This window comes from Crocodylus siamensis, chromosome 1 (genome assembly GCF_052110815.1).
Source record: "Crocodylus siamensis isolate JL-2025a chromosome 1, ASM5211081v1, whole genome shotgun sequence".
NCBI classification, from domain to species: Eukaryota; Metazoa; Chordata; order Crocodylia; family Crocodylidae; genus Crocodylus; species Crocodylus siamensis.
The window spans coordinates 401,096,591-401,112,986 of NC_143395.1; the positions used below are offsets into that span (position 1 = coordinate 401,096,591).

A 16,396-nucleotide genomic window follows, 5' to 3' on the forward strand; every position below is an offset into this window, starting at 1 on the left:
ATTTGGCTGGGCAGGCATGGTGAGGGGTTGCAGCGGAGTAGGCAGTGAGGAGGCGGATGGTTGCTTTATATTTTCAGGTCCAAAAAACAGGACACCTGTCACATGGCGGAGGGGGGCTGGAGGGAATATGTCAGCGTGGGGACAGTGACATGGCAGTGCCCTGTCCCTGCCCATGCTGTTGCCCCTCAGGGCCAAGCCACAGCCCCTGCCAGCCCTGCTGCTGCCCCGCACTCCCAACCTACTGACCCTACCCTGCCAGTGCCCCTCAGCCCCAAACTGCGGTACCCTGCCCCCCGGGCCATGACGGTGTCCCTCACTCCCGACCCGCGCCCCACCCCACCCCGGCCATGATGGTGCCCCTGACTCCAGACATAAAGTAACTGAGAATTACTGGTTGTGGTTTCAACTTGCTCTTCATTATTTCTTTCATATGGCTACAGAAGACTTGATAGGGGTCCTCTGCAGAAGAGGAAAGCATGGGATCCTTTGGACACAGAGGAAGGTAAATCAAATAGAGATGCCAATTCTCACTGTCAGATTAGTGGTCTCCGTGAAAGACCCTACGAGGGGAGGTTGAAAGATCTGGATCTCTTCAGCCTTTACAAGAGATAGCTGAAGGTTGACCTCGTAGCCGCCTATAAGTTTATCAGGGGAGGATGGAGGGGAATTGGTGATGCGCTGTTTACCAGAGCGCCCCAGGGAGTAACTCGGAAAAATGGGAGCAAACTAGTGGAGAGTAGATTCAGGTTAGACATTAGGAAGAAATTTTTTACAGTAAGGGTGGGCTTCCAAGAGAGGTGGTGCTGTCACCTAATTTGGAGGTCTTCAAGAGGGGGCTGGGTCGTCTGACCTCGGTCCTCTTTCCTGCCAGGGTAGGGGGTCACACACGATGATCCTTCGTGGTCCCTTCTGACTCTACAGTCTATGAATCGTAGCACCTAATTATCTTGGCTCCTTATACCACTAGAAGTAAAAATTTACAATTAAGCAGGTTTTGAACTCCTCAGCAGGGCAGATCAGGAGGGAACGGGTGCAGGTGCATCCCCCTGCCATCATGCCTCCAGCACTCCCGCACTGGGGAGTCGAGGCCCCAAACAGGCAGCCAGGAATGGCAGGAGCAGCTGTCTGACAGCGCAGACTGGATGACCTTGCAGGTTCAATGGAGGAAGCAGCTGTAGCTGTAGGTAAGTCTGTGGAGGAAGGGGACAGGGCCGTGAGTGGGGGCAGATTGAGGCGCCAGCAGGGGTCTGGGGATGGGGGGTAGCAGCCACCCCAAAATTCACCATAGTCCCCTGACCCCCCACCCAGCACCACTGCTGCCCTCCCCAAGCACAGTGCAACTCCACGCCCCACCAGGAATAGCCCGGCATGGCCCCCAGCCGCAGCCCGTATACCAGCAGGAGTGGCATCCCTCGACTTGCACCCTCCAGCTGTGCAGCGCCTGCCCCTGCCCCAGCCCCACTCCCTGTCTCCCCACCCGTGGAGCGGGGCAGATTGAGGCCCCACTCACCCCTGGGGGCGGGCTCTTCCCATTCGGGCTGTGCTGGGCTGGGGGCTGTGGGGCCATGGTGAATTTTGGAGTGGCTGCAGGGCCCCCCCATAGCCCTCTTCTCAGCACCACCGCTGCCCACCCCGAACGCAGCCCAGCCGAGCCCCCCGCCGGGAAGAGCCCAGTGCCACTAGCAGACTTACCTGGTGCAGCTGCAGTCGAGGTCCAGAGGAGGCTACTCGCATGATCCGGGGACAGCAGGGCAGGCTGTATGAGGAGAGGGTACGGGACCTGAACCTGTTCAGCCTCTACAAGAGAAGGCTGCGTGGGAACCTGGTGAATATCTATAAACTGGCCAAGGGGGACCAGGAGGCTATGGGAGCGTGCCTGTTCCCTCGAGCACTCCCAGGAGTGACAAGAAATAATGGTCACAAGGTGGCAGAGGGTAGATTCTGCCCCCCGAGCTGGGACTGATGCCCCCTTTCAGCCGAGGACTCTTCTGCCCTGGCTCGAAGTGCTGTGGTCCTGGGTGCACATGTAAACTCTGTGTACCAGAGTTTATGGCTCGCCTTAATGTCACATGTAGATGTGCCCAATGTGCAAGACCCTCTTTTTGGCGCTGGACTAAGTGGGTAGCTCTGGGGTGGGAGTAGGTCTAGTGATCACCGATCTAGATGCAGACTTCTCCCTTCTTCCGAGCCCTCCCACCTTTCCAATGACAAGTTCTGCTAATCTAGCTCTTCCATTGAACCAGATCCCTGCTTGGCTGTCCAGCCTCACTATTAGAAAAACCTATTTTATTTTAGTCTAAGCGAAAGCGTGATGTAGCCATGAGGGTCCAGGAATTATGGGAAAGGCAGGGATTTCTTAAGAAACCTCTCACATCTTTTACTCTGCTCAGTGTCACAGTGTGGTCCTTGGACCCCCAAACTGATCAGACTTGGTTTCCTCTCTGACTTTGGCAGTGATTTTCCTGCTGCTCTTTTGTGCTTTTGCAGACTAATCAGAATAGCGAGAAGAACGTAAATGAATACCACAAGGACATTTTACTAAGTCGTAGTTACATTCTTGTCCGTCGTGATCTCTGATCACACCTGCTGGTGCTGTTACCCTGATGGGCTGCGCAGTCCAGTGGTGCTGATGAGTCTAGTGGTGCTGCCCTCTCAAGTATATTGAGCTTGTTTTTTTAATAACTCTCTAAAATATCGCTGTTGATGTTTAGGCCTGGAAAGCTGGAGACGTGGAGCTGCAGAGGAGATGAAAGGCTGCATTTCTCAGACACCAGGGCCGTCCCCAGTAAGTAAGTGTGGCTTTATGCTGTACGGCAAAACCTCAGTCAGGATTCAGAGGATGTGGTAAACCTAATCATCTTTAAAAAGAGCTATATATACAGCCATCCTTATTGGTACCTGCCAAAAAATCACTGTATCATGCCTACATTAATTGACAGAGACTGGGATGCTGCCCCCAAACTGAACAGAAACTGTCTTTTCTTTTTGGGTCAATAATTTGTGGGGGACAAAATGAAGCATGCTTGTTGCTCTTGCTTCTTTTCACCACAAATATGCATGCTCTTGTCTGTTATGGATTTCATTTTCTGTTCTGGAAGTGCCAACATACTGTAGGGGGGATGTAGCCCTGATTGTGCTTGCATATGATGCGTACATGTGTATATGTCTGCATGCATGTCTTTGTGCATGCATGTGGGTGCTTGCATGTGCCCGTGTGCACATGTGCATGTGTACATGCATGTGCGTGTTTGTGTGCATGCACGAGTCTGTGCTTGCATGTGTCTGTGCATGCCCGAGTGTGCATGCATGTGTCTGCATGAATATATCTGTGTGTGCTTGCATGTGATGCAAGCATGTGTGTATGTCTGCATGCATGTGTTTGTGTGCATGCAGGTGTCTTTCCCCCAAATCCCACGTGCTGGAATTTCTTCAGCGTTGTTTCATTAGTCCTTGATTAATCATTCATCCTTGTGGATTTTTAAATTGTGTTTACATTTGGATGCTCAAAATGGTGAAACTAAACCTTTCTTAAGTGAAAAAAGAAGATGTCTTCTTCTGCCTCTAGTTCCATCCAGACCATTCCTTTATTTTTAAGAGGCAGGAGTCTAATGAACCTTCCCTCAGCACATCTATACATTGCATGCTCTGAGGTTTGGTATGCATTGGCAGTAGAAAGGACTTGAAGGGTTATATTTGATCCCCCCTTGTTGATCCCGCTGACTCCCTTTCGCTCTCAGCAGTGTATCGCTGCGAGTTTCTCTATGGAGCGCTAGCACAGCTTCTGGCAAGAAAATTAGAAGGGCTTCCCACATTAAGTAAATTGTCTTGGCTCCCATGATCTTGGTTGTCAAGGACTGGATTTAAGCAAAGGTTCAAGTAGCTTAAATTCTTTAATTTGTTTTGGGGGAAAACAAGTCCCACATCCTTTTCTGTCACGTGCCATCTCCAGTTAGTTCCCCATAACTAGTAAATCCAAGACGAGAGTCTAACTTCCAAGCCCTTCCACAGCATTTTCCCTCCCAGAAACAACCTTTCTAGAAAGTTTCATGAACGGGGTTTTTAGTTTTCATAAGTTTAGCATTGTCCTCCCTAATCTCTAAGCCATTCTGGCAGGGGGGTGTTACAGAGAATGCCACAAGTTTTCAAACCGCATTACCAAATTATTATTAATACTTATGATTACACATTATAAGATAGCTGACCTATCAGTCCCACCATGGAAAAGTCCTTTCTTAACTGGGTGGCTGTGGGGTTGTGAAGTGGGAGTATGGCATGTTCTGGGAAGCAGCAGCTGGTGAGTCTGGACCTGAGATGGTCCAAGCTGGACCTGATCTGTAAGTCTGATGTTAATAAAGTGCTGAATAACCTGCTTCCCTTTGGGATGACTTGGGAAGAAATGTACATTAGTGGGTAAAGCAATGGCCTTGGAAACCAGGACTTCCTGAGTCTATTGCCCACTCTGGAAGGGATGTGTTATAATCCCCTCTATACCTTGCTTAAGGCTTTATCAGAGCCTCTGGAAACTGCAGAGGGGAACCGCAGCCAGTCTTGGTCCCAGTCCTGATCTGGATGCTTGGGGAGGGGCAGTTTGTGCCAGGGCAAGCCTAATCCAGATGTGTGGGGGAGGGGAAGGGAAGAGTGGCCCGGATGTGGGGGGTGGGGGAACAGCTGGCTCCTGCTCCAGACATGCGGGGTATGGGGGGAGGGAAAAGCTTAGCCCAATTTGGACTCACAGGGGAGAGCCTAGCCCATATCCCATGGCACAAGCAGTGGCCCAAGTGAGGCTGGATCCAGCCATGTGGAGCTTCCAGCGCTCCCAGCTGCCAAATGTCCGAGCCATGGGGGAGCCCTGCGGGCTGGATGTTAGGGCTCTGGGGGCCAGATTCGGCCTGTGGGCTGGAGGTTGAATCCCCTTGTTGTGAACCAAGTTCTAATGAGCCAGGAAAGCTGAAAGACAGCCTGTTCTGACTCAGCCTACTACAAGAAGATAGTCACATTTTAGACTTTAAAGGCCTTGAGAGACATTCAAGTACCATTCTTCTATTTCTAGATGACCTGGGGAGAAAGCCGACAACTTTTTCAAACGAGCCTCTAGTCGTATGCCCCCACCAACTGGAGATGCTTATCATTTCAGTCCAATGAAGCACTCAGGCCTCCAGAGTCTCAGGCCCTGGGCTTCCAAGGGTTAATGTGGTGGTGCAGGCAGGTGGTGTTGGCTGCTGCCGGGGCCGCCCCAGCACGGGCTGGGGCGAGTGCGGACAAGCAGAGCCCCGGGCGGTGCAGGGCGCAGCACTCACCCCAGCCCCAGCTGCAGGGGCCTCGGGAGCAGCCAACACCACCTGCCTGCATCAGGGCATGGCACAGCCCAGGAGCAGAGGTGAGTGGCTCAGGGAGCCGGGGCTGGGTGAGCACCGCTCTGTTCCCTCTGCTTTGCTGCCTTGTGCGGCACCCTTCGCCCCACCCCTTCCCTAGTCCCAGCCTCGCTCCCTCCCTCACCGCCATGGAAACTGATCCCCATTTGTTACACCCTCCACCCCAGGGTGTTGAGGGAATTGGCAGGGGTTATCGCGGGGCCCCTGGCATGGCTTTACGAGCACTCATGGTGCTCTGGCCAGGTGCCAGACGATTGGAAGAGGGCCAATGTGGTCCCCATCTTGAAAAAAGAGAAGAGGGAGGACCTGGGCAACTACAGGCCCATTAATCTTACTTCAATCCTGGGGAAGCTCTTTGAGAAGATTATCAAGGATCACATCTGTGATGGGCCAGCGGTGGGGATGATGCTCAAGGGCAACCAGCATGGTTTCATTAGGGGCAGGTCCTGTCAGACCAACCTGATTGCCTTCTACAATCAAGTCACAAAATCACTGGACACAGATGTCGTGGTGGATGGAGTCTTTTTGGACTTCAGGAAGGCCTTTGCCACTGTCTCCCACTCCATTCTCATTAAAAAGCTAGGTGACTGTGGCATTGCTGCCTACACAGTCAGATGGATTGCAAATTGGCTGAGGGGCCATACTCAGAGGGTGGTAGATGGGTCATAGTGACTTAGACAAGGGGGTAAAGAGCAGCCTGTTTACATTCGCAGATGACACCAAGATTTGGGGTGAGGTGGGCACGCTAAAAGGGGACCTGGAGAGGTTACAGGGGTGGGCAAATGAAAATAGGATGGGATTCAATACTGACAAGTGCAGGGTGCTGCACTTGGGCAGTAGGAATCAGCCACATACCTATCAGCTGGGGAACTCCCTTCTCGAAAGCATGGTGGCAGAAAGAGATCTTGGAGTCCTTATTGACTCCAAGATGAACGTGGGCTGACAATGCGAAAACACATGTATCACAAGCAGGTCCAAGGAGATGATCCTCCCCCTCTATGCGGCACTGGTCAGGCCACAGCTGTAGTACTGTGTCCAGTTCTGGGCGCCGCACTTCAAGAGGGATGTGGACAACATGGAGAGGGTCCAGAGGAAGCCACTCGCATGATCTGGGGCTAGCAGGGCAGGACCTATGCGGAGAGGCTTCGGGACCTGAACCTGTTCAGCCTTCACAAGAGAAGGCTGAGGGGGGACCTGGTGACCATGTATAAACTTAGTAGTGGGGACCAGCGGGGTTTGGGAGAGACTTTGTTCCCCCGAGCGCCTCCCTGAGTAACAAGCAATAATGGCCATAAGTAGCTAGAGGGTAGGTTTAGACTAGACATCCGAAGGCACTGCTTCACAGTCCGGGCGGCTAGGATCTGGAACCAACTTCCAAGAGAAGTGGTGCTGGCTCCTCCCCTGGGGGTCTTGAAGGGGAGGCTCGATGTTTACCTGGCTGGGGTCATTTGAGCCCAGTTTTCTCTCCTGCCCAGGGCAGGGGGTTGGACTAGAAGATCTACTGAGTCCCTTCCGACCCTGCATCTATGAATCTGTAAATCTATGAATTGTAAAGTGGGCTCGCTTTATGCAAATTCGATTTATGTGCTGTGCTCCAGGAATGCATGTACAGCAGAAATGGAAGGAAACCTGTATTTATTGTCTCCTGATACAAGAATTTAGGGCCACCTCATTAGTTATGAGGCAGCAGGTTTTAAACAACTGAAAAGAAGTACTTTTTCACACCTCACTAATTTGTGAAACACACCGCCCCCGGATGTTGTGCAGGCCAGTACTATAATCACGTTCAGTAAAAGATTGCAACTACCCTTTGTAACATTGTCAATCTGGGGCTGTCAGTCATAGGGCTTAGGGATGTCCACATGCGTGGTGACTGAGCAAGCATCATGACGGAGGATGCATCTCTCTATTCTCCTTTCTCTACTCATCCTCTAAAGCATCTGGTACTTACCAGTTGTGGAGACAGTGTTGTGAGAGAGCCGGACCTCTGCTCTGACCCAGATTGTAATTCTTACAGTCCTATGCATCATGTCTGTACAGGAGAATGGAAATTAATCCTGCCTGTCTGGGGGAGAGCAAGGGGAGAGACTGGCAGACCTCAAATGTGTCGCAACAGCTTAGCTGAAGTTTACCCACTCAAGTAGGCATTTCCTGTGTGTGACACTAGGAGAGAAACACTGCAAAGTGGCCCAAATAGCCAAAAAAAAAAAAAAGAAAAAAGGGAGCAAGAAACGTAGAACGTGAGAAAAGCCAGGTGATTTGTGTGTTGTGTAAAGGTTGTGTTTGGGACAGGATGTTTGTATTTTGCCTGTGTCTCTTATACTTTGTTTGCCGTAATACTGGATCAAATTGGAGGATGCTGATATAGGTCAAAAGAGTTATAATTCTCCTATATTTTGCATCTTGAGGATACAATTCAGTGTTCATTCAGTAGTTTTGATCAGTAATTAAGAGTGGTAAAATGTGTGTCCATGAGTTTAGAGCATGATTACGTAAAAAGGTGCCCAGATCAGAATTCCTTGCTCGCTAATAGCAGAAGGAATATAGTCATCTTCTTTATACAGGTTTGAATGACAAATACCAGTGTTACCAAGACTGATTATGACCAGATTTTGTCAATGTATTATGTTACCAACAATTATATTGCCAGGGCCTGAGCCTGATATCACTTCCACGATAGGGTCAGGCCCTGCAGACTTTTTGGTTTTCCTAGCTGTGTCCCAGGTGAATCTCTCCTGGGAGAGCAGGTAAAGAGCAGGTTGAAATACAAAGCTGCAGTGTGGAATCACAGGCCTGATCATGGGGATATGAAACTGGGAACTTGGCATTTCGGAGAACTTGCCAGCGCACAAGAGTCAGAGCAGCAGCCAAGAGGCAAATTGCCTTTGGATTTTCAGCACCTTGGAGACTGTGTGAGGGGGCTGCTCAGGAAGCGTGGGTCCTCTGCCCCCCAACAGGCCACAGGCCCACCCCCCACAGCACATGGATTGCCGCCCCCAAGACCACAGCCTTCCCCCCCGCCAGGCCCACATGCCCCCCGCAGGGCCCACAGCTCCCCCACATGGCCCACCTCCCACAATACCTCAGCCCCCCCTGCACAGCCTACAGCTCACTGGGAGCAGCAGTGAGAACTGGGCCACTTGGGGCCTCCTGGCACATCCCCCCCAAGCGGCACGGAGCAGAGCGGCTCAGCACCGGCTGCTCCTCTGCCACATCACCTGGGCCCACTCACGGAGACCACCTGTCATGCTGGACCAGGTCCTGTGTGCACGGGTACCATGTGGCATCGGGCAGGGCCTGTTTTGTGCATGCAGGACCCATCCCAGCTCAACACGTGGTTCCCATGAGTGGCACGGGGCCCTGAGTGACAGTGCGAGTGGCCCAGAGCTACCCGAAAGCGCACAGTGCCACACTAAACTGGGCCAGGCCCACGTGATGGGCCAGAGGCAGTGTCAGGTGGCAGGCAGGCGAGGCCGAGTTGCACTGCCCCGCAGTGAGGGAGGGATTGGGGCTGGGGCTAGGACCAGCTGCTTAGCTGGGGCAGGGGGATGCAGGGCAGGGGCTGGCGTGGCTTGCTTCAGGCGGAAGGGGCAAGCAGCAGCAGGGCATAGCCGCCACTCCCAGCACTGCTGCACCCGCATCCTGTGCCCCCCCAGCCCAGCTGGGCAAGTGCCTTGCTGCCACTTACCCAGCTGGGGCAGGGAGGCACAGGATGTGGGCACAGCAGTGCTGGGAGTGAGGTCTATGCCCTGCTACTCTGCTTGCCCTCTTCATCGTGGCCCTGCCTGCCACCCGACCTGGCTGGGCAAGAGGCAGCAGGGCATATCCCTCACTCCCAACACTGTCGTGCCCACACCCCGAGCCCCCCGGCCCTCCTCCCCATGTCCCATGCCCCCGCTCCCCAGCTGGGCAAAAGTCAGAGGAATCTGCAAACACAAAGGCATGCAGGAGATGGAAGCCGAGTTTCCAGGGTTTGGGAATATTAGTTTACTTTTCGTATCCCAAGGGAGCCCATTTCCTTGGGCGAAGAACCTTGCCCAATAGGTAATGGCAGAGAAAGGTCAGGAGGCACAGCTGCTCTGCAGGAGCTCCTTCCTGAGCAAAGCACATTGTGTAGTCGGGCATGCCACTGTTTCTTTCAGCAGACAAGGTTCTTTGGGTAAAAGTGCTGTCTTTTATTAGACCAACTAAATACCCATTTCAAACGGCAAAATCGATATCTTCCATGTTTCAGGGGTGTTAGTTGTAGATGGAATACTAAATAGGAATACTTCATTGCAAATACGAAACCAAGTTACTCCTGTAGGTAGGATACTACCACTAACAACATTCAAGAAGCAGGCATAGGATCCTGAAATACCTTCTTCTGGTTCGGCTCTTTCATCCCTACTGCTTCCATCATGTTTCTGATTTTTGCCCTTAATTTACTTTTCATGAACTACCTCTCTGAATGCTCATCCTCTTCTTCATCCGTACCTTCCATGGACACACCTTCATCACCTCCTTCTTCCTCCACCTCTGATCCAAAGTGTGAGACGTGCACCATGACGCCTGGCTCTGCACCTTACTCCCTGCTGAACAGAGTCGCCCGTATTGTTCAGAGCACAGTGCCCAATGACAAAGGTACTGTCTACAAAAGTATCTTGGTAAGTGATGTGGAAGAGCTGTGTAGATTTATTACTGAATGTGTTTTCACTCTGAATGACAGTTTCTATGTAAATTCCCTGCCGCTGTGATTCGCACCAAGACAACGCTTCTAAATATTAGGGGCCACATCATGCCCATGATTCTTAGGTGAATCGACATTGGCATTTTAGTAGTCAAAGTACATTCGGGCTTCCAAACTTTTCCCCGGGCTTTCAGCTGGATAATATCCACTACTTGTCCTCCATCATTGACTAAGGCACTGCACTTGTATGAATGGGCGTGTGCACAAGTGGGCAGACAGATACACTGAAGAACAGCTTGGAGGCAAGTCACTGAAAGATGCTGGGTAGCAATAGATAGTACGTAGTTATACAAGGATCCCAAAGGGCATACACTTCTAAATATCATAGTGTATTCTCCTTCATTTTCTCTTGTAGAAAAGTAGATCTGGAAGGGACCTCAGGAGGCCATCTAATCTAATCCCCTGCTGAAGGCAGGATGATTCCTGACGAAACCTTTCCACTCAAGTTCTGTCTGACCTATTCCTAATACTGCAGAGACCAACCTCCCACACAACTACTATGCCCAATGCCCCAAACACCAAGAATAACCATAACCTACGCCAGTTAAAGCAAGGAGGCGAAGGTCCCATCCCAAATGTGGTGCTTGGTATGATCCCGAGCAGAGAAGCAAAACCCAGGAACTTGTAGGGTTTTTTTAGTTCTAGCAAGAGCATCAGCACACCCGAGTCAAAATCCCCAGCCTAACTGCAGCCAACAGACAGTGTTCCCAGCATGTTTGCAGTCCTTCCCAGTTTTGTGTTCTCTGCAGATTTGCTCAGGAAGCTCTTTATTCCTGCATGCAAATCATCTGAACAGCAGCGGAGCCAGGACAGATGCCTGTAGGAGTCCACTCCAAGCCTCCTGCCATTGCCACCTGGATCCATGCAGAATGACCTTTGCTTGTGGCTGTCGAGCCAGTTGTCTGTCTGCTTTGTAGTCATTTGGTTTTCCCCGTGTTTCTCCAAGTTGTTTGTGAGAAGGTTGTGTGGGACTTTCCAGTGAAAGGGAAACCGATAAGAGAGAAACCCTGGGCCAGATGCATAGTGATGCAGCTGCTGCTTGTGCCATGTCACTGGCACAAGGTAGATTTAGGGAAGAAAAGCTTTGATGGCATAGGACCAGCCTAGTGGCTTCTGGGACTCTGCTACATGTGGGTGGTTACGCTGGAATGAAAGCTCAGAGGGACAGAGGCAAAATATAAGAACATTCATAGTGGTCTTTTTTACACGAGGGACAAACAAAATCTAGAGATGCAGCTTGGTAGGGTAAAATACACACAGAAACCATCACCCTTTGCTAGGATGTTCTGTGCATAAGGCTATTTCCATCTCTCTGTAATTTCCATTCCTGCGCTGTCTGTACCTCACTGATGAGACCCCAAACCACCATGCCAGATAGATAAACTGAAAACAAATGTCAAGAAACAAAGAAGCAAAATCATTCATTGCAAAATGCTTTTTCCAGTTAACCTGCCAAGACAGGACTCCGGATGTGATTTCAAAAACATGACAAAGTACCACCTGGACCTGGAGGAAATGGAAAAATACGATTTCGTGCAGGTCATCTCAGAGCGCAAAGGTAGGAGAGCAAAACTTTTTGCTGGTTAAAATATCCTCCTCATGTTTGCAGAAGAACATGCCCATGAATCCATTGTAGAAATAGTGCGTTGTTTCATCTCATAGCCAGGTGGAGTAGACCTCCCTCTTGATTAGCTGGTAGGAGTCAGCACACCTCTACTCATCTGCAGTGGGCCAGCCTCAGGGATGATGCTCAAGGGCAACCAGCACGGTTTCATTAGGGGCAGGTCATGTCACACCAACCTGATCGCCTTTTATGATCAGGTCACAAAAGCATTGGATGCAGGTGTTGCCATGGATTTAGTCTTTGTGGACTTCAGCAAGGCCTTTGACACCGTCTCCCACCCCATCCTCATTAAAAAATTGGGCGACTGTGGCATTGATGCCTACACAGTCAGATGGATTGCAGATTGGCTGAAGGGTCATACTCAGAGGGTGGTGGTGGATGGGTCATATTCAACCTGGGGAGAAGTGGGCAGCACTGTCCCTCAGAGCTCAGTCCTTGGGCCCGCGCTGTTCAATTTATCGGCGATTTGGACGATGGGGTGAAAAGCAACCTGTTTAAATTCACTGATGATACCAAAATTTGGGGTGAGGTGAGCATGCTGGTAGGGAGGGAAAGACTACAGCAAGACCTGGATAGGTTACAGGGGTGGGCTAACAAAAACAGGATGCGCTTCAACACTGACAAGTGCAGGGTGCTGCCCTTGGGCAATAGTCACCAGCAGCACACATATAAGATGGGAAACTCCCTTCTTGTCAGCACAGAGGCGGAAAGGGATCTTGGAGTCATTATTGAGTCCAAGATGAACATGGGCTGACAATGCGAGGTTTCGGTTGGCAGGGCTAACCGGACCTTGCCATGCATCCACAGGTGCATCTCAAGCAGGTCCAAGGAGGTGATCTTCCCCCTCTATGCGGCACTGGTCAGGCCGCAGCTGGAGTACTGCATCCAGTTCTGGGTGCCGCACTTCAAGAGCGATGTGGACAGCATGGAGGGGGTCCAGAGGAGGCTAGTCGCATGATCAGGGGGCAGCAGGGCAGGCCCTACGAGGAGAGGCTACGGGACCTGAACCTGTCCAGCCTCCACAAGAGAAGGCTGAGGGGGGATCTAGTGGCCTGTTACAAACTAGTCAGAGGGGATCAGCAGGCACTGGGGAAGTCCCTGTTCCCCTGAGCACTGCCAGGAGTGACCAGGAATAACGGTCACAAGCTGGCAGAGGGTAGATTCAGGCTAGATATCAGGAGGCGCTACTTCACGGTCAGGGCAGCTAGGGTCTGGAACCAACTTCCAAGAAAAGTGGTGCTGGCTCCTACCCTAGGGGTCTTTAAGACAAGGCTGGATGAACACCTTGCTGGGGTCGTTTTACCCCGGTGCTCTTTCCTGCCATGGCAGGGGGTCGGAGTTGATGATCTACTCAGGTCCCTTCCGACCCTAGAAACTATGAAACAAGGGAACACGAAGTCACGGGGAAGCAACGGCGGAGCAGCCCCTGCGGGCTGTTGCCAGGCCCAGCGCCCACCTGCCTGGGGTGCAAAGGGCATTGGGGCGTCCTGCCTGTGGAGCCCTTCACAGCAGCTGCTTGCAGCAAAGTGAGTTCACACCGAGCAATGTCTCCTTTCCCCTGCTCTGGTTCTGCTGTCGGTGCAAACGAAAATGGCTCCTGTTGTCCCTGCTCAAAATACGCCAGCCTTTTCCTACTTGCCAGAGCAGTGGAACTGCACTAACCCCACGGGGTCTTTTCAGAGCCTCTCTTTCAAGGGCTGTTTTCTGTTTTGTGCTTGCTGCCCCCAATCGTGGCACCCCCACATCCTCCCATTGCAGCCAGGAGGCCTTTCCCTGGCAGGAAAAGTGTAACGGTGTTGCAGCTACCTGAACAGACTGTTCAGATGATCCACCCCCAACCTGCTCTCTCTGCTGTTGTGCAGCAAGCGCTGGTCAGCAAACTTGCTCCTATTTGAAATAGGCTTTGCAATCAGTCTTCAAGTTGCTTTTGCTCCACGGCTTCTGCCTTCTGTTTCTGTAGCTTTTTTACTGTTCCTCCCACCCAGGCATTGCGGCTTCAGAGCTGGGAGGCAGGGCCCTAAACTCTTTATGATCCTTTCATTCTTCCCTCACCTCTGGAGACTACTTAGCAGCGCGAGAGCATTCTTGTAGCTGCAGGTCTACTCCGCCAGTGCAAGGCTGATTCCTCTTGTGCAGACCGAGACATCTCGGCTAGATGGTGTTTCATCCTGTCCTGGACCGAGCACACTTAGGTGCAAGTAACTTCTGCCTAGAAACACAGATAAAGCACACTTTATAATTGGGTATATATATAGAACTGTTTGTGTGTAGATGTGTGTGTGTATACATACATGTGTGTTTGTGTACAATGTGTTTATGAGAGAGAACAGTGATTCTGAGGAGTATTTGGGTGTACGTGAGAGTCTGCCTCTCGTCTGTACTGCCAGGATTTTCCTGCACCTATCTTCTTTTTAGCTCTCTGAAATCTCCCATGACTTTCTTGGCATCCCTGCTTATGTAGGAATAGCCATGAGAAGGGCCTCAAAAAGCTGGCTGTGCAGATCTTAAGGACCAAGGTAGCTCTTATTTCGATCAGCTGAGAAAGAGGTATAAGCCAGAGATCTGTGGAGAGGAAGGAGAGAGAGAGAGTGAGGGGTTTCAGCTCCTATCCAGGCTCTGCTTTTGGCTTGCGGCTTTTCTTCCCAGCTTTTCCACCTGCAAAATGTGCTTGCTAGTGCTGGCTTGCAGGGGGTTTGATATTGGTGCAGCTCTTCAAAGACGAGAATGATTGTGGGAACGATGCAGCATCCTCAGACATGTTTCCTCTCTGTGTCTTCAGGGCCTCACTGCCTGTCCTTTGGTTATGTGAGCAACAGGGTTGAGGAGCATGTGTCCGTGGCAGGGGTTAAGGCTCACCACTACTCGCCCCACCACTGCCATTACCTGTAGCATGGCTGCTGCTCCTGCCATTAACCCAACTACCACCACTGGTTGTTGCTCCACTGCCACTGCTGCTGCCCCAGTGCTGTGTTCATACCTAGCCTGCAAGGATCCTTTCAGTCAGCATCTGGCCCAGGGCGTGGGCTGAGTCTGAAGCCCTGGTCTTGACCTAATGCAGCATTTGTCTCTTCCTCTCCAGCACTAGGCTCTGACCTCCACGTCTCTGCTGATGGTTACCAGGACGCAGGGAGCCGGATCATGTGCCGATCAGCTGGGTGGTACCCAGAGCCCGAGGTTCAGCGGAGAGATCACCGTGGGCAGCCATTACCACCCACCTCTGAAAAGATGTTCACAGACACTGCCGGGCTGTTTCTCACGCAGGTTTCTGTTGTGATCCTGGCGGAGCCAAACCAGAACATGACCTGCTCTGTCAAGAGCCTGTTGCTGAACCAGGAGAAAACAGCGGCCATCAGTATTGCAGGGCAGTGCCTGCCACACCGTGAGCACGGCGTTGGGGTGGGGAGGCGTTATCGCTGCTCACGTGTCTGACATGTAGTGAGGCATTTCCTGGGGCAGCACAACAGCCCGCCTGTTTTGCTCTTAGCAGGGCTCACGGGGACACAGGAGTTTGCAGTGACACCGACATCAGGACTCAGGCCAAGCGCCCTGTGGCTGAGCTGAGAGCTGAGCCCCGGTGAGCCAGGTGGGGTCAGGCAGTGAGTCCTGCCCAAGGTTTGCAAATGCCACTTAGGACTGGGGGTGCCTCTGCTTTGGGCACCCCAGTGGAGACACCTGAGGGAGCCCGGTGTTCAAAGGCAGTTGGTCAGCACACCTCTGCTCCCAGACCCTCTGGGGCATCCCAGGCTGAGTATCCAGAGTCACTGCTCACTGCTGCTGCTGAAAGGAACTGCACAAAACATGGAAGTCCAGAGCATGAGTCTTGAACTTGGAGTAGCTGGAATTAGAAACGAGGTGCGAGCAGGGCAGGACAAAGCCCTAGGACACACTCTCCTGGGCTGGCCTGGATCCTTCCTCTCCGGGTGTGCTCGGTTCCAGCCGGGAGGTGCTTCTCAATGACAGGCTTTAGCCAAGCCCTGGTATTGCTTTAGTCAGAGCTGCATGACTGGGCTCAGGGCAGGGAAAAACCAGGTCATCTATAAACGCCTGCATCTAAAAGGGGCCAGATTGGACTCCCCACAGCAACCTGAACCCTTCCCCGCTGCCTGTGCATGCTCTGGCATTTCCTTGCAGACCCCCACAGTGCACATAGGGTCTCCCAAAACCTGGCAGCACTGGGGCACCCGGCACCCCCCCAGAGCCGCATGCTGGGGTCCGAGTCCGCCCAGAGCTGGCAGCATTAGGGACCCCGAGACCCCCACAGTCCTGTGTGCAGGAGGACGCTGATCCCCCTCCTCGAGCTGGCAGCACCAGGGACCCCAGTACACCCTGAACCACCCAGAGCCAGGTGCTGCGGGAGCCCGAGACCCAACCAGGCCCGGCAGCACTGGGGACCCCGAGAGCCCCAGTCCCCAGGAGCGGCGAGCGTTGGCGTCCCGCGACGTCACGTGTGTGACGTCGACGGGAGGGAGCGGGGCGGGGCAGCTGCCGGGAGGGAGACCAGGTCCGTCCGGGGCTGCAGCATGTTTGGGGAGGGTCTGGCCAGAAACTGAGGCAGGGGCTGGAGGCATCTGGCAGGACTGGAGGCGCGGGAGAAATGGAGAAACTGAGGCAGGGGCCGGGGGGGGGGTCTCCAGCTCTTGGAGCAGCCCTGCCCCCCGGGGCCTGCGGCTG

The 16,396-nt window shown here is 52.5% G+C and overlaps 1 protein-coding gene across 1 annotated transcript; it reads left to right on the forward strand.

The window, feature by feature from the left end:
* The first annotated feature begins 1,021 nt into the window (after window positions 1-1,021).
* Window positions 1,022-16,190, forward strand: LOC149875323 (butyrophilin subfamily 3 member A1-like). Its single transcript, XM_090031767.1, has 5 exons — window positions 1,022-1,184; window positions 2,712-2,789; window positions 9,902-10,018; window positions 11,546-11,659; window positions 14,805-16,190. The coding sequence occupies exons 4-5, from the start codon at window positions 11,587-11,589 to the stop codon at window positions 15,152-15,154; spliced, it is 423 nt and encodes a 140-aa protein (XP_089887893.1). The 5' UTR covers window positions 1,022-1,184; window positions 2,712-2,789; window positions 9,902-10,018; window positions 11,546-11,586; the 3' UTR covers window positions 15,155-16,190.
* Window positions 16,191-16,396: the final 206 nt, after the last annotated feature.

What these genes read in the sequence shown, in the direction of transcription:
- LOC149875323 (XM_090031767.1), top strand. Translation starts at nt 11,587, where the DNA reads ATGACAAAGTACCACCTGGACCTGGAGGAAATGGAAAAATACGATTTC. An exon ending in GGTCATCTCAGAGCGCAAAG is followed by an intron (nt 11,660 to 14,804) that starts GTAGGAGAGCAA and finishes CTTCCTCTCCAG; the next exon opens with CACTAGGCTCTGACCTCCAC.